This window comes from Mustela nigripes, chromosome 8, assembly GCF_022355385.1.
Source record: "Mustela nigripes isolate SB6536 chromosome 8, MUSNIG.SB6536, whole genome shotgun sequence".
Taxonomy (NCBI): domain Eukaryota; kingdom Metazoa; phylum Chordata; class Mammalia; order Carnivora; family Mustelidae; genus Mustela; species Mustela nigripes.
Genome location: NC_081564.1, coordinates 2742928 through 2765789, shown reverse-complemented (window position 1 = coordinate 2765789; position 22862 = coordinate 2742928). Strand labels below are relative to the sequence as shown.

The 22862-nt window shown below is 50.1% G+C and overlaps 1 protein-coding gene across 4 annotated transcripts in view; it reads left to right on the top strand.

Annotated features, from left to right (window-relative positions):
* Positions 1 to 22862, top strand: part of GLT1D1 (glycosyltransferase 1 domain containing 1) — a 91132-nt gene that overhangs the window by 21564 nt on the left and 46706 nt on the right. For 3 of the 4 annotated variants that reach the window (XM_059408188.1, XM_059408189.1, XM_059408186.1), the window contains exons 3-6: positions 628 to 733; positions 4928 to 4979; positions 14291 to 14327; positions 15771 to 15827. In XM_059408188.1, coding sequence (XP_059264171.1) covers positions 628 to 733; positions 4928 to 4979; positions 14291 to 14327; positions 15771 to 15827 — 252 coding nt within the window. The remainder of the gene's footprint in view (positions 1 to 627; positions 734 to 4927; positions 4980 to 14290; positions 14328 to 15770; positions 15828 to 22862) is intronic. The other variant, XM_059408190.1, reaches the window with a different exon arrangement.

The window sequence follows — 22862 nt, the reverse complement described above, 5'->3', positions numbered from 1 at the left end:
TGGTTCAGTTGGGGGCTTGCCAGCCAGCATCTGGCCTTTGGTGTGGCTTCTTCTCAGCACATCGTTTAGCTCGCTCTGTGCATGCCTGATGCTTCGCTCGTTGGAGCTCAACAGACATTCCTGTGACTGAGCCTCTCACTGGCACAGGACAGACTTGCTCCCTGGCGAGTCCTCCCACATGTCACGTGCACGGTGTGTGGCCCCCACGGCAGCTGTGCGGAGCCCTGCCCAAAGTCATGGCGCCGGGATGCCCGACGTCTCCTGTAGGTCCTCGAGAGCACGGCACCTGCTCTTGGGGTCCCAGCTGGCTGCACTGGGTCTGCGCTTTCTCCCGGGAGCAGTCAGCTTGGCTTTGACAGACGGTGGCCGCTGTTTTTCATTTGTTTAAATGTAAAGCTAATTGATTCTAAAGGGTGCTGGCCCCGGTGGTCTGAGCTGATTAACCCCCACGTCCTGGTGTGTATAACCCTGATGCCTGGTCCGCCCTCAGGTGAGCTGGACAAAAGGGAACAAACCCCACACGGTCTGCCAAGTTCAGGGAACACGATCTTGCGTCTGCTGTGGGATGGAAGGCGAGGGCTGTCTCCAAGGCCTCGCTGTGCTTCATTAACTGTCATCATTTTGCAGGTCATGGAATCCCATTTGGAATCATCTTTGGTGGAACTGATTTAAATGAAGATGTTAACCACAGAGAAAAAAACGAAGTGATGGGAAAGGTCCTCGAAGAAGCCAGGTAATGCGGCTGAGAACCTCCCGGCGGCTAAGCATTTGGGCAGAGTTCACCGAAACCAGGCGACTCAGAAGGGCCGCCGTTGGGAGGTTCCCGTCTTACCATAATAAACCCACGCTCTCTTTTTTTTTTTTTTTTTTTCATTTCACTTTTTTCTTTCATGTGCACATTTTAATTTTGCCACGAAGAGTCATGGTGAGCAAGTGATTGCTCACGAATAATTATTCAATGATGGTTCCCATTGGGCCAGCCTTCTCCGAAGGTTGGAATTATTAGAATTATTAGAATTATTCCCATGAATGCAAATGACCAGATTCTGCCCTTTTTCTCTCTTTTTTCCTGCCGGGTTGAAGGTGTGCACTTATAGTCCTCAGAACAGCACACACCGACTCTGGCCCCGTGAGCCAGAGGGAGGGGGGTCACTGTGGGCATTTGGGGCAGGACAGTCATTCCTTGTGGGGGCCATGCTGCACGTCCCCAAGCCTGGCTGGACACCGCACACTGGTGAGACCTGCCAGCACCGCAGCCAGAGTCTAACGTGTTTCTAGCCCCTGGGGGGGGGGGGGTTGTTGTCCCCAGTCCAGAATCCAGAGCCATGCTCCCCAGTTCTCTTGTCCAACCATAGTTAGTCATATTTGTACAGCCGTGTGAGCTAGAAGGACAGGTGGGGGAGAAAATCACCCCCGATCCTGTGTATCGCAAAGATGGTGGTAATACCTAACACAGCAGTAACAGTATAGAAATCCTCTATGTCCATATGAAAGTTGTTTTAAAAGGCTAAAGAAAATAAAGCAAAACCCAAATAGTCACAGGGACCTAAAGCCAAGAGCTCTTCTGTTCATCAGTGAAGAGGCAACTGGCAGGCTTTCTGGGGTGATTCCGCAGAAGGGTCCAGAGGGTGCCACGCAGTCGGTCGCTGCCAGGCACCCCTGGTTTTCTGGGGCACAGAGCGAGTCCTACCCGAGTGTGGAGTCACCCTGAATCCAAAGCTTACCGAGACCCCAGCCTTTCAACTCTTGTAAATCTTTGAATTATTATTAAAAAAAAAAAAAGCAGGCAACCAATTTTTTTTAATGTGGACAAACTGCTTTATTAATTCTTTAAAAACAACACTGCACTGAGACATGATTGGCGTGGAAGAGAAGCTGTGTGGAATGAAGGTCCGCAGCCCGATGAGTGTGAAGATGAGTCTTCATCAGTGAAACCGTCATCGCGGTCTGTGCCCTAAACACCTCTATCCCCTCCGAACCTTCCTCCCACACTCCAGAGGTCACTATCCTGATGAGAGCCCTTAACACGAAATCCGCCTTCTTTGCAGATTCACAAGTGTAAGTTACAGCAGCGGGAGCTGTAGGCTCCAGGGGGTCTCCAGGACCTACTCACCTTGTACAAGGGAAACTTTGCCCTTTGCTGAATGCCTTCCTGTTCTCCCCCAACCCTGGCCCCTGGCAGCCACCGTCCTACTTCCTGCTTCTAGAAGTCGGACGGTTTTGGATTATCCTGTCAGGCAGATCGCACAGGATTTGTCCTTCCGTGTCTGCTCCCTGCGCTGGGCCTCCTGTCCTCCAGGTTCACCCACGTGCTTGCGCTGGCAGGACTGTCTCTTCCTTCAGGGCTCAGTAACATTCTGGCGTATGTGCTTACTACACTTTCGTATCCCTTCGTCTGTCTGTGGACGTGTAGGTTGCTCCCATGCCCCCAGTAAAGGGCCAGCCATGCAATGTCTGTGGCTCGTCTCTAGTCCTCTCACGGTTGAGGAGCCCTGGTCAGGGAATCCAGAACTCGTTGTGTCTTTATGTCACTGGAGCATTCCCGATCCCTTAGAAAGGACGCACTCCATGTTCCAGGATGCAACCCAAGGCAGCCCCCGCTTTTCACTAGGCAGGAGTCAGTCTCGCTCCTGAAAACTAGGGTTACTGTGAAATATCATTCCATTTCGGGACCCTCTTCCTCCTGAGAACTTCCCGGCCATAAATGTGGCCACACAACCTGGTCCAAATAGAGAGTGTGCCCCACGTGCGTGCGCGAGTGTGTGCATCTGCCGGAGAGAATCACAGCAACAAAGGTCGAGTTGGGGTTGATCTTGAAAGGTGATCTGTCATTATAGGTTTTCTCCATGTTGTCGCTCTCAGACTCTGAAAATTAATTACCTTTGGATTCATGCAGTTTCACACGGTCTTACGGAAGAAATAATTCTGCTGGGTAGAAACAGTATTGAATGAATTCATCGCACGGTATTACTGTTAGCATCATTCATTGCATTGTTATTAAAACACATTGATTTTCATTTCGGGGGAGTATTGATGGAAGTCAGTGGGCAGGGAGGTCCGATGAATCATTAGATTTCTTGCCGGACAGTGTACAGTATACTTTTCTGTAAAAGAATTGAACTTATCTTGCCTTATAATGAGTTTCATTTTTAATCAAATACTTTTAAATAGTTACATTTTTCTTATGAGGCTTATTTTTGAACTTTTTTAGTAGTTAAAACTTTTTTTTTCTGCATGGTATAGTACTGAACTCACTTCCACGCCAGCTTTTTGGCTTGTATTATAGTATGATAAGTATTTGGTAATTATAAATACAAATTAGGTAAGGAGTCTGAAACTTGTGGATATTGTTTTGTGAAAGATCATCCAGGCGCATTTGAGAAAAATTTAATATCATCCACAAATGATCAAAAGAGAGTTTATGTGAAGTAAATTGGCTCAGAAATAGTTTCACCGTTAGGAAATGCGTCCGGCGGGTTAGATCCCGTGAAATTGTCGGTCAGGACGGCTCAGTGTGTGTCCTTCATGAGGTTGTTGAACTGTGATGTTCCTAAAGGTGTTTTTGAGTAAGAAAGTCACCTGTGAAGGTGAGGACGTTTTGAAACGGCGATAATTCATCCCAAGTGCAAAAGTGACAGTTTCACATTTTTTTGTAAGAAATGTGTTATTTTAAATTTCTTTATTTTTTGAGGATTGGTGGGCTCAAAACCCTCATCAGGGTTGTCTCCTAGGGCGGTGGGTCTCAACCCGGGGCGGTGTCTGTAGGGAGGGGCCGCAAGGACCCAGGTGTCACCTGCCACCACGGAGTAAATGGAGAGTTTGGCGTGGGCTCCGGCCTCCCCCTGCCCGACTCCGGAAACACGTCCGCGTGCGCGCTCCCTGAGGAAGACCCTCCCAGGGCTCTCATTCCTCCCTTTGGTCTTCAGCTGTGCTGTGGATCCCCCAGTGATGGATCCTGAGCGAACGGGACATGCTGGCGGAAAGGATGACGGGCTGGGGGCAGTGACAGCCAGCCCCGGGCAGGGGTTCCGGAGCTCCGTCTCCTGCACTCGGCTCCTGCTCTGCCTTCGCCCCCGCTCTGAGCTTTGGCCTGCTGGAACATGTGGCTGGACCCGGCCGCGCTTGCTCGTGTGTCCGTCGGTGGGTATTTCTGCCTGCCTGCCGGGTGCCACCGTGACTCCAGGGGCCGGGGGAGTCCCAGCGCACAGAGCCAGGGGCCAGGCATTCCCGTGGGAGCGGAGGAGCGGGTAGCTTCCCACGAGCACCTCCGGCTGCCCCGCGCATGTCTCTAGAGACAGTGTTGGGGGAAAGTCCCGTCCTCTGTCATCAACCCTATTCCCGCTGCTCAGCTGTTCTCTGCAGACGCTCTGAGCTGACCCCCGTGCCCTCGCGGCCCGCACCAGTTCCGAGCAATGGCTTGCTGTCTGGCTCCCGTGAGGTGTTCCTGGTTCATCCCCTGAGTACCGGGCTCCACTTCCAGGGACAGCCATTGCTTGATAAACGCACGCGTTAACATTCCTGACCCTTGCGCGTCCGCGGAGCTGTGAGCGCGTCCGCACGGCCTTCCCTTGCTGAAGCCAGTGGACCAGACAGCCTGTCCTTGGAGGTTCCGCGTGGATTAACTAAATCCTCTGCTTCTCTCCTGCGTCTGGCTCTCTGACTGTTCCCTGCTTCTCTGACCTTGTGTGGAAGGAGCAACAATAAAAAATTGAAATGCAGAGCGCCGTGTTTGTTCCTTGCACACACGCTTGTTTTGGTGTGACTGGAGGGTGCCCTGAGAGCCGCTGGCCGCACCTGATGGAGACGGAGGCACTTGAAGTTCAGCCTCTCGCCTGGTCGCTCGCAGTTTGTTCCAAAGAGCTGTTCCCTAGTTATGCTCATTGAATTCTGCCCTAATTGCTGTCCTTATTTCTGTTCATCTTACTAGATTTGCTGTCGCTTTCACAGAGTCCATGAAGGAAGCGGCGCAGACACAGTGGGTATGTGTTGATTTGGCTGTCATGCTGGCTGAGCTGGGGAGGGGGAGGGCGAGCTGGGCAGGAGGCAGCAGCGTGGGGACAAGCTGGGGACGTGGTGGGGAGAGCTGGGGCGGCGGCAGGGGTGGAGGCTGCGTGTGCTCGGATGGGAACGGACAGTGTTTCTGCCGACACTGCCTGATATGGCCACAAGAGTGTACGATGTCCTCTGTATATTGCTGGTTTTTAATTTGTGCAGATACTCTTTTCTTTTTAAGATTTTATTCATTTATTTGAGAGAATGAGAGAGAGCATGAGAGAAAGATCGGCAGGAGAAGCAGACTCCTGCTGAGCAGGGAGCCCAGTGTGGGACTCCATCCTGGGCCTCCAGGATCGTGACTGAGTTGAAGGCAGACGCTTAACCGACTGAGCCCCCCAGGCGCCGTTGTGCAGATACTCTTAAGACTTGACTGATTTTTTTTTTTTTTTTTTTTTTTTTTTTGATACTGCTGCTGAACAGCAGAAACCACCCCGGCACTGCATCTTCTAATGTTTTCTTCAGCCGCGCTCAGAGTGGGTGATGTCCGGGCTGCGGGCTAAAGGTGGCGGCCCCCACGGGCACCGAGAGCAGCGATCTTTTGTGGTGCATGTAGCTCCGACACTGGGACTGTTTCCCCGAAGGGCTTGAAGGGCTAGAGGGCTTTGTCGCTCCCCACGTGGATCGCTTACTGACTGATGACGTGGGGGCAGGTGGGCTGAGCTGGTGGGAGGGGAAGTTGTGGCAGAGCTGGCATCTGCAGAACAGAACCAGCCGGCCCAGGGGCCACTTTGCCCTGGCGATTCTGCTCTCTGCTGCGGGGACCTGCAGGGCGCCCTGGTCGCCGGCACCGTGGTTCCCAGTGTGGGGCTGGCTCATCTGTTGTGCCCCCGGGGATGCCCTTACTGTCCGTCGGCATCGTTCCTGTCCGGGCACGTTACAGGCTCTGCGCCTTCTGTGTAGAATTCCCGTCGGTCACATCTGGCGCGTGGGACTGCCGCGTGGGGGGCAGGGGTGCGTGCAGAGTTTTGTGGGGCCCGTGGTGGCTCAGCACGGCTGCCGGCTCTGTGCGTGTGCGGGTCCGCTCATGCCCGTGGCCGGCAGCGCCCGCCTCCTTCACAGCACACACTCTCTGGGCAGGAACTGGAGGCTGCATTTTTCAGGGCAACTTAATAAAGCAAAAACCTCCGGATGATCAATGACAGGCTGCTGGTTTTCTGTTGGACCCACGGGGCTGTCTGGGTGGTGTAGGAGTGGGGCTCCCCCCCCACCCTGGGCCCCACAGGGTCCGCCCATTTGCATCGTAACACACTGTTTCCCTTCCTCACCTCTGGGAACTCAGGGAAACCACGGACCCTTTCTTCCTGACGAATGCAGGAGCCCCGTCTGAGCTGGTCTTTGATCATCTGCACGCCCCTTGTAGTTAAAAAAAAATCACTTTAAGATCTCCTTGATGAAGCCATAAAAAATTTTAATTTGATCAGATATTGGCCCTGAATACATGCATTTTGCACATTCAGTGTGATGGCCCAGGGAGAGTGCGTGCGATGTGTGCCGCCTTCTGAGCGAGGCTCGGTGCTCACCCGGAGGAAAGGCTTTTGGGGGCCAGAGCCACAAACCCAACCCGATTCGTCTTTCCCCAATTTTGTATCCGAAAGCGTGACCAGCAGACAAACCGAGGACGTGGATGCCGGCATTTGTTACCCCGCTTCTTAAAAATGAGTGGATTGAGCCAGCCAGTGGATTGAGCAGAGCCCCTGGTGGTCTTTGTGGCCAGCGATAAGCACATGGCATTTTGTTGAGCAAAAATGGGAACTCTGGAAAGGCACCCCGTGGTCGCCAGCCTCCCCAGGCGTGAGGACCTCCCTGGTGAGATCAGTGTCTGATGGACAAGCACGATTGTTGTGTTGCTGTAGTGTGAGGACACGCTTTGTCATGTGGGAGGTCCGCAATGCTCCGTGAACCGTGTTTTCCCCATGACTGACAGGCAGCGCGACGGAGCCCTGCGTCGGGACAGGGTCTGTCCGAAGCGCGAGCTGGATGCTTGGGCTCCGGTGGGGCAGAGCATGACGGGAGTTCAGGGTCCCTCTCGTGGCTAAGTTTAGGACGTTACCACTTGTTGAGTTCTCATGTAAATACCCAAGAGTAACACCTCCACCGATCCGAAAAGGCTTGCCCCTTCCCAGTGAGCAATCAGTGAGATGCTGGCTTTTCTTTACGTAGCTCGGCCGGCACTCGTCGTATGGAGCGGCCCGTGTGGGGATCCAACGGTCTTAGCCAGACGTGAGAGGGAGCTTTGACCTGTCAAAGTGGCTGGTCCTTGTCCTTCCCCCAAGTGTCTCCTTCTCAAATGTCACCTTTGTCTGCTGACCTTAGGACCCTCCCAAGTTGGTATGGATGCGTTCGCTTACTGTATCTGTTATTTTTGTTATATAACAAACCTCACAAATACAGTGCCTTAAATCACACACTTCCTGTCATTCTTTGTGTTGCCCGGGTCAGCTCCCAGGCTGGGGGGTCTGGGTGGCCTCCAGGTACCATGACCGGGCCTTTGTGGGGGGCCGGGGACAGCCACGGACTCTCTCCCCTGGTCTCCGTCCCCCGTGAGGCTCTGCACCAGGGAGAAAGCCTTCTTGGAACTTGTGCTTGAGTAATAGTTTGCTCCGGTCCCTCTGGCCAAGCAAGTAGAGGAGTGGGGGTACAGCCGGCCTCGTAAGGGGAGGGGCTTCCTGTCCCTGCAGGGACACGGACGCAGGAAGGGCGTTCCTTGGTGCTGTCTCTGCCTTCCCTGTGTGGTCGAGAGCTCCTTGAGGATGGGCACGAAGTAGGATTCACTGTGCGTCCCCAGAGGGTAACACATCCTCGTGTTCAAAAGATATTGGTTGAACTGAATTTACCAGGGACAGACCCTTCTTTAGAACTTTTTAGGACAGAAATTTCCACGCATAAGTGAAAGCAGCAGGAATAGACGCGCGCCCCGTTCCCAGCCCTGCTCGTGCTCTTCCGTGCTTCACCTCCAGTCAGTTCATGTGGACACACACAGATGCACACACTTGTATTCTGGAATGTTTGTGTTAAAGTTTGCTCTTGTGCCATTTTACCTGTAAGTGCACTTTGACAAGGTTTTTTTAACCTAAGTACTAGTTTCTGGATACATATTTGTGGGGGAAGACTGTAGCACACAAGGAAGAAATAAAGTGGGACTCAAGAATAACAACGTGATTTAAAATTTTTGCCAATAAATTTTGGAAGAACTCAAGTGAAGGAGTTTGGGAAGGGAGAGGAGTCGGCCCTGAGTCCCAGACGCACTGAATCCGGGCTGAGTGCGGGTCTCCGGCGGCGGTGTGGGGGCCGCAGCTGCAGTGTGCGGCTGGCCTCGGGGGAGGGCGCCCTTGCAGGGCCAGAGCCTGGGTCACAGGTGCAAAGTGCCGGCCCACCGCACGGTTCTTCCTCCCCGAGCTTCGCTGTCATAGGCAGTGACCAGGGAACCGGCCCGAGTGCACAGAGCAGGCCCAGTCCGGGCAGGGGGCACCGTCCATGGAAGGGCCCGCTGACGTCTCGGAGCCAGGTCCCCCCCTGGCTATAACTCGGGTTCCCAGATGGGCCAGGTGATCCTGGGTCACGGCTCTCTCTTTTCAGAAAGGTACTTTTCCAAGTATCTGGCAAAGCATTTAAAAAAAAAAATTGAGCAGGCGGCGAAAGTTCAGTCTGAGGTGATTATGTAAGAGATTATAATAAAAGCTAATGATAAGGAAAGGGTGTTTGTGGTTTAGAGTTTACAGCGGCGGGCGCTGGTTACTAGACTCCAGTGTGAGCCTGGGTTTTTAATACGGCTTGTGTCCTGTTGGTGGAGGATTTTTCAGTAAAGTTCCGCTCAATACCTTTATCTGATTATCTTTTACAAATACAGTATACGTATAAATAACGTAAAGCTTCATTATTCAGCCACACTTATATAATTATTTTAGATGGATTTTTGTAGAGACATGATTTCTGCTTATGTGTTCTGCACAGCGATGTTTCTTGAGTAATTAAGTTTGGCTCTTCATTATAGAATTGCCAGCTTTTGTTTTTAATTCTGTGTTCTTTCTTTCAGGGCGCAGGCCTGACTCAGGGAGTCGCTTAGTTAATCCCACCGAATTACTGTCAAACCAGAATCAGATTTCAGTGATCCCAGATGAGAGAGAACTCACTGGCGGTTCTTCTACTCGTGCTTATGGTTTATTCTAGGGAAGTCGTAGACTTTCTCAGACTAAAACCAGCCACATCGTAGAGCTGTGCAGGGCAAAGGCACCCTTGCGGTCTCCCCCTCGGAGTCAAGCTCTTCTGCCCTCTGGTCATTGATCTGACAGGGTCGCCCGCCAGAGCATCGGTCTTCACTGGAACTTCCCTGTGTAGGCTGGACCGACCGGCTGCCCACATGGCTAATGGCAGTGTCCAAGTGGACAGATGCCACTCGGCTCCAAGGCCCCACCCTAAATCTCGTGGGTGGTCTTTGTGGTATGGCCGGCTCCCCGCCAAGGCCAGTGATTGGGCCCGGCCCCGCCTAGACGAAGAGGCTCTGTCAGGTCTCACGGAGGTTATTTCCCAGAGGTGTCGTGAAAAGGCCAAGTTCTTTGTTGCACACGGTGTGTATCCAAAATCATATTTCAAGATGTGATCAATGTAAAAATGACTAACGAGATAGTTCGTGTGTGTGTGTGTGTGTGTGTGTGTGTGCATCGGGTCTTCAAAATCCAGTGTACCTTTTGCACTCGGGCGCGTCTGTGTTCAGACCAGCCCTGGTTCAAGGGTTCTGTGGTCTCTTGTGGCTGGAGGCTGGCGCAGTGGTCAGCCCAGCTCTGGGTGTGCAAGGGCCAGGATGACCTTTCAAGGTCACTCAGACGAGTGCTCACGCAGCATCGGCAGTGGGAGACATCTTAAAGAAGCCCCAGAAGGGGCTTCTTGGGTCTGCCCTGGGTCCCCTTCAGCCCTCTGAGAAAGCCAAGGCGCCCCTCTGGGGGCTGCTTGTGGCCCCCGACCTCTCTCTGGCTGACTGCACCAATTAGTTTGATTGGATTTCGATAACAATGGCTTTGTGTTATCTCTTGGAATATGAAATGCCTTTGTTTGGGATTGTCCTTGCTTGTTTATTGTTGTTTCTATCAGCCTAAAAGTGAGGTCTCACCTGCTCCGTGAAGGGCAGGGTCGCCTGCCCCTCACCAGCCCCTCACCAGCTCTGCGGGCAGCCTCCGTAGTGCTCATTACCCAAGTGCAGCACCGGTCGTGTTTTGGGAAAACCCTGCTCTGCTGGTTTGTGAAATTATAACCTTGATTTGGCATTTTTAGGAATCTAATTCTCTACCCACTGCTAACTTTGATGTATGCCTTATGGAAATGGAAAGCTAGTCTGCACAGAGTGTTGGCTTCTTGTGACGGTACGTAATAGACCTTCAGCATGCAAATCTGGGTTCAAAGTGAAGATTTCTTTCTCTGAATTCACCAGACTTTCACCACAAAATGTGACTACTTCACAAGAATAAAAAAAGTAAAGCAAATTAGGTATATATCGTAACGGAAGGCTCTTCTCTCCGCAGAAGCAACGATCTTGGGGTGCCTGGGTGGCTCAGTGGGTTAAACCTCTGCCTTCAGCTCAGGTCATCATCCTGGGGTCCTGGGATCGAGTCCCGCATCAAGCCCCACATCGGGCTCTCTGCTCAGTGGGGAGCCTGCTCCCTGCTCCCCCTCTGCCTGCATCTCTGCCTACTTGTGATCTGTCAGATAAATAAAATCTTTAAAAAGAAAAAAAAAGAAGCAATGATCTTGGGTTTACTAGGTCTTCATTGGGTTCAGACCCCCCACAGGCCTGCAGAAAATTCAACTACACCGTCGACCCGCTTTTTCTAAGAAGTACTCTGCTAACAGGACTTTCTCCAAATTCGAATATTTATTTATGAGCTAGCTGGTTCTTTAAACATCTTGAGTTTGAGTACACATTGCTTGAAGTGGTTATCAAATTCGAGAAAGCATGAGGATATCCAGAATGGCCCATCTGTCCTCTTTGCCGAGGTTAGCGCTGAGCTCAGCCTTCTGGCGTTGTTACGTTTTAGAGAGTTCTTTTTTTTTTAGTTTGGAGCTGGTGCCTCCCTGCCTTCTGGGGTGACAGTGTTGTGTGTTGCCTCGGCACTCGTTAAAGAAAAATAACTTTCTCGAAGTGGTTCATAGGAGGCCCTAGCTAAAGTGTGCTTTTACTTTCAGTGTGCACATGTACTCGTCAAAATTCTTTTGGAAATTAAAATGCAGAAAGCAAGACAGAGTTCACAGGCTGTCGCATGCGCCGTTGGCGGCCCAGGTGAGCACCCAAAGCCCACACAGGTGTGAGCGCCAGCCCCCCGCAACGAGCCCCGCGCCGACTAATCGCTGAACTCTGTGCGCTGCCCGTGTGTCCTGTGAACGCCTGACTCCTCCTCCTGCATGGCCCGTGGCTCTGTACCCGCCTAGCCCTGGGAACCGCACTGCAGCAGTGGGAGCACAGACCACAGCTTTGGTTCTGGCGCCCACCCTCCGTCTCTCAGGGCTTCGGCCTTCGGAGCCCTCCTTGTCTGCGACCCTCCTCGCAGACGCCGCAGGGGCAGCTCCGGGGCCCATCGTACCCGGGGAAGCTAGTCATTTTGAATAACTTCTACTAAGATTGGCTTTCCTCCGAGATTTCTTGATGGAACTGGAAATGTTCTTTGCATTTTTCTTCCCCAAATGAGATCTCTGGGACTTGAGAAGTTTTAATGTAACTCAAAGAGTGGGAAGCTCGTCAGTTCCAGAGCGCAGCCCCCGACCCGCGTTCACACGATCGTGACCTGGGCGTGCAGATGTCTGGAGTGAGCAGAATTGCTTCGATTTCATCAAATCACCAAGGCACAGAACGGCTGGGGCAGCTGGGGGGGGCGGGGGGATGCTTTTGAATAACATCAATAATCCCCAGTTATTTACTCCATAGGTTTAACTGTTTCTAAAAAAAAGAAATCTTCCCTCTAGTGTTCCTGTCGGCATTCCTAGTTGTGGCGTTGCCGCCAGCTTTGGAGCCCAGGGCCCTGGTCCTGATCCAGTCCTGGAGATGCTCCCTGTCCCATCCATGTGTTTTTCCTTTTCTCTTTTCTTTCCTTGCTTACAAACCAATTTCTAAGGGAACAGTGGGAGGAGAAGGAAGAGAACCACACCCCCTAAAGGCCCCAACTCCTGTGCGGTTTTTTGGCATAGGTAGGTTTTGAAAGCCTTCCACTTACGAACCTTGATTGTTCGAAAGCAATTTGTAGCCCTTTTCAAAGTACTTTTTAACAAAGCCATCCTCAGATACTGCATTACAATTTCAAAATAAAAATTAGTACCTTTGTCACCCGTAGGTCCTGCGATTGTATGTATATTTCAAAACAACACTGGCTGTGGTTTCTACTTACAGAGAGCTTCGTTTCCGAAGGTCATACAGATGTTAAAAATGGATCTGTGTGATGTTTCTATCTGTTATTCCGTTATAAAACGGCATGTATTAGCGTTGGGGTCTGTTAGAAGGTCACGTGTATTTGTAAGTATCTCTCCAACAGGACCCTGGCTTTTTGTATCTAGTAACGGGCCAGATTAGGTAACGGTTTCTCACGCACACAGTGGAGCAGCCTCTGCCCCCACCCCTGCACACGCACAACACACGCGCACACACACACACATACACACGTGCACACAGACCCTCTTTTTCACTTTCTGCATCGATGAGCTGATCTTGCAAGAGAACTGATATACAAGGGTTTTGACTCTTACATTATTTCAAGGCAAGAGAAACAACAATAAATATTGAGAAAAGAAAGCTAATTTGTATTTAGAGCATTTTAATATAGAGAATGCTTTTCAAAATCAATATAAGCCAGCTGGCTTTTGCCAGTTTTGTTTTATTGTAAAGATTAAAAATAAACCAGGTCCAGATTTTTTACATTGTAACTCTATTTTCTTGACTTACTAGGATGAGATCTTAAAATATCATTCATAACATGTTTTAAACGTCCGTAGAGGACTTGATACTTATTTTATCACGGATTGAGTAGATTTAAGGAAAATAATGCTCTAAGATATGTAAAGACCAGCTGATAAATCCAGAAATTTCCACAGAGAGTCCATTCATTCTGCTTATGGATATAAGACCCAGTTTCATTAATTTGTGTTTGTTTCAGAAGGAATGTTCCTGAAGGGAGCACTGTGGGCCTATGCAGTTCTGACTGCAGACAGAGCTTATTTCTGATGGAAACAGAGGCGAGGCCGAACCCCTATTCCGCCCTCCCTTAATTAATCAAATCTCTATAGAATTACATTGAATCTGTTTTTGTCAAACGCCGGTGTTCACTTTCAAGTTTAAGTACCAGGCTGCTGGGTGTTTCCGGTGTGTGAGCACCCTCTCCGGGGGCCGGTCGAAGCAGCAGCACCCCGTCCTCCTCTGCACACCAGTAAAAGTCTCCAGCTTTCTAGTGAGATTGGAACTACACAAAATGGGACGTTAGGCTCTGGACTTCAATTTTTAATTTCAAATTGTGACTATTAGCCATATTTTCCATTAAAATTAACCTTTTTTTCACGCAAGTAGGGAGGAGAGTTTAAATGTTTGAAGGCTTTCTGTCTTAAGGGCATCTTAAAAGGGGGTGCGTCTGCGCTGCGTGGTGCAAGAGGGCGGCTGTTCCAGGCGTGAGGGGCCCCAGATGCAGGACGGGGCACGAAGGACCAGAGCGGAGCGGAGACGCGCGTCTGTGCAGGGAGCCGCAGTCCACTGCCCCGACCACGGCCCAGTACTCACTTCCAGCCCCTTCCCTCTCCTCCCTCGGCCTCCTGCCCCTCCTAACTCCCTCCCCGCAGGCGGGGGCCGGGCGGATGGTTTCCATTCAAGGATCTGTGTCCTCAAACCAGGGTTCCCACACGTCTCCCCTGGCTTCTGCACGCGACGGACAGGCTCCCCACGGGCTCTGCCATCGGCGTGTTCGCTGTCTGAGCTTCCCTAACTCTCTACTAACGTGGTAACCGTACAGCCGTCCGCACGCATCATGCCTAACCTAAGGACCTCTGTGTATGTGCCACTTACCTGGGAGATGCATTTCTATGGGCTAACCCTCATTAAAAGCGGAAGGAGCTTTTGCTCTTAGAAAGTAACTAGTGTGGGAGCGGCTGCGCGGATGATCCTTCGTGACGTGTTCCTGGGTGATTTATTTTAGAGCCTTCATTTTATTTCCAAACCGCAGCTGTAACGGACTACCCAATTTACTTCTTGTCCTTTTTCCTTTCTTTTCAAAAGCCGCATGCCAGGGGGAAGATCTACGTCCAGAGTCAAGGTAAGAATTTTTAAATTTATGTATTTTTAAAGACGAGTCCTTCTAGAGCTGTGCTCGACTTGTTTGTGGTGAAATCCTACGGGGCCTTAGATGTGCCTCCTAATCAGTGCGACGGAGGGACCTGTCGTCTCCTAACGTGAAGGTCAAGGACAGCTACAGCGACGCTGTAAAAGGACAACTTGTCATACGGGTCACTTACCAGTTTCAACCAGTAGAAGTGCAGTGTGCTCCCTCGGCAGTGTGTTTACAAAGGGGGGAAGCGGAGCCCTCCGGCGCCAACCTCACCCCTTCCTGCCCTCACCCAAGCAGTCCCTCCCCAACAGGGGCCTCCACAGCCCGTGGGGAAGCCCGCAGTACGTGAATGCAGTGAGGGGACCGCTGTGTTCCCGTTGAAACAACAGGAGTCCCGGGAAGAGGCCACTGCAGCGGGGACACGGAACCTGCCACGAGACTGGGTCAGTGCCGGTGCGGAGGCCGGAGGCCCGCCTCGGCTGCTCCGCGCCTTATCGCCGGGGGGACATGCTCGGGGGTTTCTGTGAGACACAGAACCACAGTGGTTCAGTGGTTCTGAAGCAGAAACACTTAACTCCATATGTGTGTACAAAAGGAGTCTCCAGGTGTGAGCGCGGTGCTGTCTCTGCCTGACTCCTAGCCGAGGGCCACATCGGCGCCCCAGGCAGGCACAGGCTTGGCCATGGCCTCTAGGACCTACACCCTGAGTCATTGTGAACACCACTTACCCTGTGTGGACCTCAGTTTCCAGCTCGATACACTGGGGGACTCTGCCTAGTGGGGCGTTCAGGGATCCCAGGGGTGTGTGGGCTGCACCCACCGAGGGTCTGTGCCCAGGGCGGGCGTGCAGTGCACACTCGCTAACTAGTATGAAAGTGAGTCATCGGCGTCATTGGGTGTGGGTGACGATCTCGAAGGTAAGTTGCGGAGAGGGTGCCATGGCTTAATTTACACATCCTGAAACTTCAGATGTTTCCCGTTGTCACAGTGAGCTGTTAAGGGTCGCCTGAGTGCCCTACATCTTAAATGTTCGGTTCAGAATTTTAAGCTTAAATCTGTTCAAGGAGATGAGATGCCAAGGCTAGCAGGCCATCCCGTGTGATGCGGGGAGGGCCCAGACTAGGAGTTTTAAGCAGAGACATAATTCGTACGTGGGGCCGTGACGCAGAAGCCTGCTGCCTTAGTTAGAGACGCGGCTGGCCCACCCAGCCATGGACGGCGAGGCCGGGGGTCGGGGGGTGCCTTTCCTCGCTTCGGACCCGTGGGCTCCCTTTGAACGTCCCGTGCGGGGGGAATGAACAGGCGTGCACAAGGCACTCGGAACTTTGAGCTCCTCGTAAGAACCGCCTAGGAGACCATTATTTGCACGTGGACACAAGGTAGCGGGTCGCATCTAATCAACGTGGCTGCTCTTTCTCTCCTTCGACCCAGGAGTCGTGACTGTACCAAACGCTGCCTTCAGCTGGGACACCTTCCTCCGCCGCTCAGGTGAGACATTTCGACCAGGGTGCTTCCTGTCCAGTGGCGTGAGGTACATGGGGTACTCCTGGGGTTCTTCAGGTCAAAGGGAGCAAGGGGCCGGGGAGCGGGAACTGAGACCAGGGTACCCTGGCTTCTCTGTCCCAGAGACATCATGAGTGTCTCTTCCTTGGGAGCATGGGACGGAGAGAGGGTTTGGAGTCTTCTGTGAGATATGCGTATACCCGTGAATATTTTGTTTCCTCCGGTTTACCTGTTTTCTTCTGGTTTATCCATTTGCGATTAATGGTTAGCACTGAGCCCTCACCAAGAAACCTTTGCCTGCTCAAAGTCCACAGAAGGCTTTTCCTCCATAGTGTTAATGTTTTAGCGCTTTCATTTGGATTTTAACCCATCTGAAATTAATTTCTGCGTGTGATACAAGGAGGAATCAAAACCCCTTTCTTCCTGCACGTTGTGCTAGTATCGTTCACTGAAAATGTTGTTCTTTGCTGAATCGTGGGTTTGCAGGACGTTGAGCTGGTGCTGTGAGTCGGTAACTCGGCTTAGCAGCTGTTTCGGCTGTTCTAGGTGTTGTGCCTATCAGTACGTTTCCACCCACCTGTCACTATCTAATAAAACCCCGCTGTATTGATCTGCAGATGAATTTAGGGAGAATGGAGAACATGATCTGTCCACTTTGTTGAGTCTCATTTACCTTCATAATGATTTGTACAAGTCTGTTTTTTTAAAGAAACGGGCGCCTGGGTGGCTTAGCCAGTTAAGCATCTGCCTTGGTCTCAGGTCATGATCTCAGCCCACATGGTGCTTCCTGCTCAGTGGGAAGCCTGCTTCTCCCTTTCCTCCTCTTCCCCCTGATCGGGCTCTCTCTCTCTCAAATAAATAAAAAATTAAGGATTTTGTTATTTTTGATGCTACTCTAAAGGTTTCTTAAATTTTATTTCTGAATTGTTTGTTGCCAGTATACAAAAATACAATCTATTTTTTACATCATATCCTAAAATCTTATGAATTTATTAATTCTAATCAAAAATCCTTTGTAGTATTGAGTTCTACAGACTTATTTGACCAACCCTTTTTTAAACACATTGCCATGTCGTGATGCAGGTGATACATACATTTCCATCTTCATACATTTGCCCAGTTTTTTTAAAACATACTATAAAATGTGCCCATTTTATAATTAACATATAATGTATTATTTCCCAGGGGTGCAGGTCCATCAGTCTTACACAGCTCACAGCACTCACCATAGCAGGTGCCCTCCCCAGTGTCCCTCACCAGCCACCCCATCCCTCACACCCGCCCCCCTCCAGCAACCCTGTGTGTTTCCTGAGATTGAGTCTCTTACGGTTGGGCTCCTTCTCTGGTTTCATCTTGTTTCCTTGCCCCTCCCTGCCCCTGGGATCCTCTCCCTTGTTGCTCAGATTCCTCAGATCAGGGAGATCACGTGAGAATTCTTTCTCTGACTTACTTTGCGTAGTATTCCATTCTGTATATGAACCACATCTTTTTTGTTTTGTTTTGTTTTTTATTTATTGATTTGACAGAGAGAGAGAGAGATCACAAGTAGGCAGACAGGCAGGCAGAGGGAGAGGAGGAAGCAGGCTCCCCACTGAGCAGAGAGCCCGATGCAGGGCTTGATCCCAGGACTCTGGGATCATGAGCTGAGCCAAAGGCAGAGGCTTAACCCGCTGAGCCACTCAGGCTCCCCTGAACCACATCTTCTTTATCCATTCATCTGTTGATGGACATCTAGGTTCTTTCCATAGTTTGGCTATTGTGGACCTTGCTGCTATAAACATTGGGGTGCACGTGCCCCTTCTGATCACTACATTTGTATCTTCGGGGTAAACACCCAGTAATGCAATTGCTGGGTCGTAGGGTAGCTCCATTTTCAACTTTCTGAGGAACCTCCACACTGGTTTCCAGAGTGGCTGCACCAGCGTGCATTCCCACCAACAGTGTAGGAGGGTTCCCCTTTCTCCGCATCCTCGCCAGCGTCTGTCATTCCTGACTTGTTAATTTTGGCCATTCTGACTGGTGTGAGCTGGGATCTCATTGTGGTTTTGATTTGTATTTCCCTGATGCTGAGTGACGTGGAGCACTTTTTCACGTGTCTGTTGGCCATTTGGATGTCTTCTTTGCCAAAATGTCTGTTCATGTTCTCCGCCCATTTCTTGACTGGATTATTTGTTCTTTGGGTGTTGAGGCCTGGTTGTTTTCTTTGGAACACCTGAAAACAGAATCTCTGGGTTAGGTTGTTGATGCCCTTAGAGCTTTCGTGCATAGTCTCCTGAGAAGGCGGCACCAATGAGCAGATCACAGTATCTTTGAATACAGGAAGTTTTCTTGCCCACCCATGAGCCCCATAAGTGTATGCTCTTGGGGACTGGGCTGAGCAGCCCCGTCATTCTGCTGAGGGTGTGGGAAGCGCCACCACTGACCCACCCAGCGCAGTGTAAAGGGTAAGAACTCTTCTGTTCCAACCCCCTGTTTCTTGTGAGGGTCGACGTTGCCAGGGTACTGTTGGGGGGAAAGGGGGGCTCTGACGTTGCAAGCCTGACGTAAACTTCAGAGGGGAGCTGAAAATGCAAACCACAGCCCTGTCTGCAAGCAAATGTGCAGACCCCAAGCCCGTTTCCTCTCCAGAAACATCAGACAGAACCTCCCCCTACACTGTAGGTCAGCGTTAGGGTTCAATGAAAAACGAAAATTTCCAAGCATTTTATAGAAACCATTTTCCATCAGCCTCGGGGCCAGCAGCAGGGCTGTTCCCCACGTCATGGAGGAGTCCCAGCCGCCCCAGTGCTCTGTCGCGCAGGGAAGCACAGGCCATTACTCAGATCCAGCCGGGCCTGCTGGAAATCGCCTGTCGGGAGGTTATTTCAGCTTCTCTATATCATGGGATGCCGCTGGCGCTGTGACTAACAGTCATAATTTCCAAAAGGAGAGTGATTTTTCATCGAGCCTGTAGTCTCTGGTTGATTGTTTCGTTGGTCTTATTATGGAGTGATTAACGGGACAGCAGCAGGATGGGTAAGACTCCTCAGACCTGCTGGCCAGCAGCTCCACCTTCACGGGCGTAGTTAGAAGCCATGACCGTGGCCGGGACCCGAGGCAGAGGGAGGCGGGCGGTGTCACGGTCGCCAGCTCGCTGGTCCTGGCGTCTGGTGGAAGCAGAGTTAATGGGTGTCTCTGGGTTTTATGAGCAGCTGTCTGTTCTCATCTGTGGGGTCGTTCATCTTTTTCGTCTTTTGGACTCTGGAAATGGATGGTCTTCCCCACCCGTCCTCAATCTCAGCCTGGCCTCCGGGGCCCGTGACTGATTTGTCACTTCCACTTTGAACTTTAGACAGTGACAACAAAAAAGCCGGTGAATTCAGGGCCGGTTCCTAGCCCTCAGATTCTGAGCCCCTGCATCGTACCAACTGCTCACCTGGCAGTCACAGGGGCGGGTGGGGTGGGGTCTCCGCAGCGCGCCCATCGACGAGCACTTGATTAGTCTCCAAGGGCTTCTGTCTGCCGCTCTGGTCCCCGATGTTGATTTCATGATGTGCCCTCCTTCCGGCTGTCTGGGTCCTTCTGAGACTATCGGTTCTCCCTCGAAGCCCTAGCTACCAAACTGCTAAATCTTTTTAAAACACTGAACGATGTTTATGCTAACCAGTTACCATGTTCCAACATACCAGCTAGGGAGAAATGAAGAATAAAGTAGGTTAAAGGCACTGAGTGGCATCATTACAGTGTTTTACATGCTGTTTACAGTAGTTATTCTGATCAGAAGATAAACGTACAGGAATCAGGTCAGTTACCTTGGAGTTTTTATGTACATTTCCATGTCCAACTTGAATGTTGCTACAGTTCAATGATGCGTGATTTTTGCTTTTAAATGTCAAGAACCAGGGCGCCTGGATAGCTCAGATCAGGATCCCAGTCCAGGGTCCTGGGATCAAGCCCCACATCAGGCTCCCTGCTTAGCAGGGACCCTGCTTCTCACTCTCCCTCTCCCTCTGCATGCCCCTCCCCTGCTGTGCTTTCTCCGTCTCTCTCAAATAAATAAATAAATAAATGCCAATAACTGCCGCATCTAAAACAGCAATTCTTTGTAAGCCACCAAACCCAAAAAACTGTGAAAGCAGGAATTTGACCAGACCTTCCTGATTTTCTTTTCTTTGTATCTCTATTCTTAACACATCTATTTAATTTTCTTCTCTCCTCCTTTCAATTCTGTTTCTGTGTGGAGACTGGACTATGCCAAGCTTGGATGGTAGTGTTTTGTGTTCTTGGCCAGGCCTCGGAAACCCTTTGTTCTTCAGGTGGGAAATTGATGTTACCAGATCCCTCGATATTTTCACAGCCCCCAAATCAAATTTTCCAGCTAAAATCCACTACACATCTAATGCACTCAACTGAAATCCTTGGATTCTTTTTCCTTATAATAACACATGGGCAAAAAACAAATGAACAGAGCGGCTAGAACAGACGCTGGGAGAGAAAGTGGCTTCACGCAGATCAGGTTAGTTCCGTGGAAAAGCTGACAGGTCAGGCAGAGTGCTGGGCAGCATGGAGGGTGCTCAGCCCGTGGGGACCAATGCCTACCCAGTAACGGTTATCAAACCATCCCAAACACCTGCAGACTCAACTGTGATCAAAGAGAAGAGGAGCAGCAATTCTAGGAACACAAAAGCGACCACTTTCTGGAAGGTGGGACGTGCGGAGAAGTGAATCCAAGGCGACATATGGGAAGAGAGACAGACGGGGGCAGGCTCCCAGCAAGAGAGAGCAGCAGAGCACAAAAGTGGAACTTTAGAAGTCTGCTCCACTGAGAGACGTCGCTCCAGAAGCTAAGCAGGGGTACAGCCCTTGCAGGGACAATGTGGTCTCAGGTCCCTTGGGGTCACAGAAAGAGTGGGGGTGCCTGAGTGTGGCAGAGCTCGCAGGTATCAGAGCAGGGAAGGTGGCTAAAGGGACAGAGCTGAGGAGTGGGCTGTCAGCTCGGGGTAACCTTAAATCGTGATCCCTGACACAGTCGGGATACTGCTTTTCGAGCTGGTACCCCACAAGTGGCAAATCTGGGGAGACACCCCCCCCCCGAACTTCCTCCTCTGGGAGGAGCAGCATGGGAGTGTGCTGCAGGAGTCTGCTGGGTTTGGAGACTCCAAACAGGGCCGTCCACTAGAGATAGACCTGCTCGGTCACAGACCACATGAGCACAGAGCACAGTCAGAGACCAGGGAGAGAGGAGAATTTGAGATCACCAAATCAGCCCTACAGGAAATATTGAAAGGGGCCCTCTAAGCAAAGAGAGCCTAAAAATAACATAGAACAGAAAGGAACAGAAACAATATACAGTAACAGTCAGCTTAGAGGCAATACAATGGCACTAAATTCATATCATTCAACATTTACCCTGAATGTAAATGGCTAAATTCCCCAATCAAAAACACAGGGTATCAGAATGGATTAAAAAATAAGAAGAAGAAGTCCTACTGATATGCTGTCTGCAAGAGACTCATTTTAGACCCAAAGACACCTCCAGATTTAAAGTAAGGAGTGGAAAACCATTTACCATGCTAATGGACATCAAAAGAAAGCTGGGGTGGCCATCCTTTTATAAGATAGATTTTAAGCCAAAGACTATAATAGGGGATGAGGAAGGACACTAAAGGGTCTGTCCAACAAGAACATCTAACATTTGTAAATATCTATGCCCCTAACATGGGCGCAGCCAATTTTATAAACCAAATAATAAAAAAAATCAAAGAAACACATCAACAGTAATACAGTAGTAGCAGGGGACATTAACAGCCCCCAACACTGAAATGGACAGATCATCTAACCAAAATATCAACAAGGAAATAAAGGCTTTAAATGCCACACTGGACCAGATGGACATCACAAATCTACTCAGAACATTCCATCCCAAAGCAACAGAATACATACACATTCTTCTCTAGTACACATGGAACATTCTCTAGAACAGATCACATCCTGGGTCACAAATTAGGTCTCAACCGGTACCCAAAGACTGGAATCATTCCCTGCAGATTTTCAGACCACAGTGCTCTGAAGCTAGAACTCAATCACAAGAGGAAAGTTGGAAAGAACCCAAATACACGGAGGCAAAAGAGCATCCTACTAAAGAATGAATGGATCAGCCCGGAAATGAAAGAAGAATTTTACAAATTCATGGAAACAAAGGAAAATAAAAACACAACTGTTCAAAATCTTTGGGACACAGCAATGGCAGTCCTGAGAGGAAAGTATATAGCAGTACAAGCCTTTCTAAAGTAAGGTCTCAAGTACACACCCTAACCCTACACCTAAAGGAGCTGGAGAAAGAACAGCAAAGAAAGCCTAAAGCCAGCAGAAGAGAATAAAGATCAGAGCAGAAATCGATGAAACAGAAACCAAAAGAACAGTAGAACAGATCAACAAAACTAAGAGCTGGTTCTTTGAGAGAATTAGTAAGACTGATAAACCCCTGGCCAGACTTATTAAAAAGAGAAAGGACCCCAATTAATAAAATCATTAATGAAACAGGACAGATCACAACCAACACCAAAGAAATAACAAACAATTATAAGAACATATTATGAACAACTATATATACTCCAGCAAATTTGACAATCTGGAAGAAATGGATGCATTCCTAGAGATGTATAAACTACCACAACTGAACCAGGAAGAAACAGAAAACCTGAACAGCCCCATAACTAATAAGGAGATTGAAGCAATCATCTAAAATCTCCCAACAAACAAGAGCCCAAGACCACACAGCTTCCCAGGGGAATCCTACAAACATTTATATATATATTTTATAAACAATGTGAGTGCCTGGTTTAGCACTTCTTTTTAAAATTTTATTTATTTTACAGAGAGATCACAAGTAGGTGGTGGTGGCGGGAACAGGCTCTATGCTAAGCAGAGAGCCCCATGTGGGGCTCGATCCCAGGACCCTGAGATTATGACCTGAGCTGAAGGCAGAGGCTTAACCTACTGAGTCACCCAGGTGCCCACTACCAAACATTTAAAGAAGAA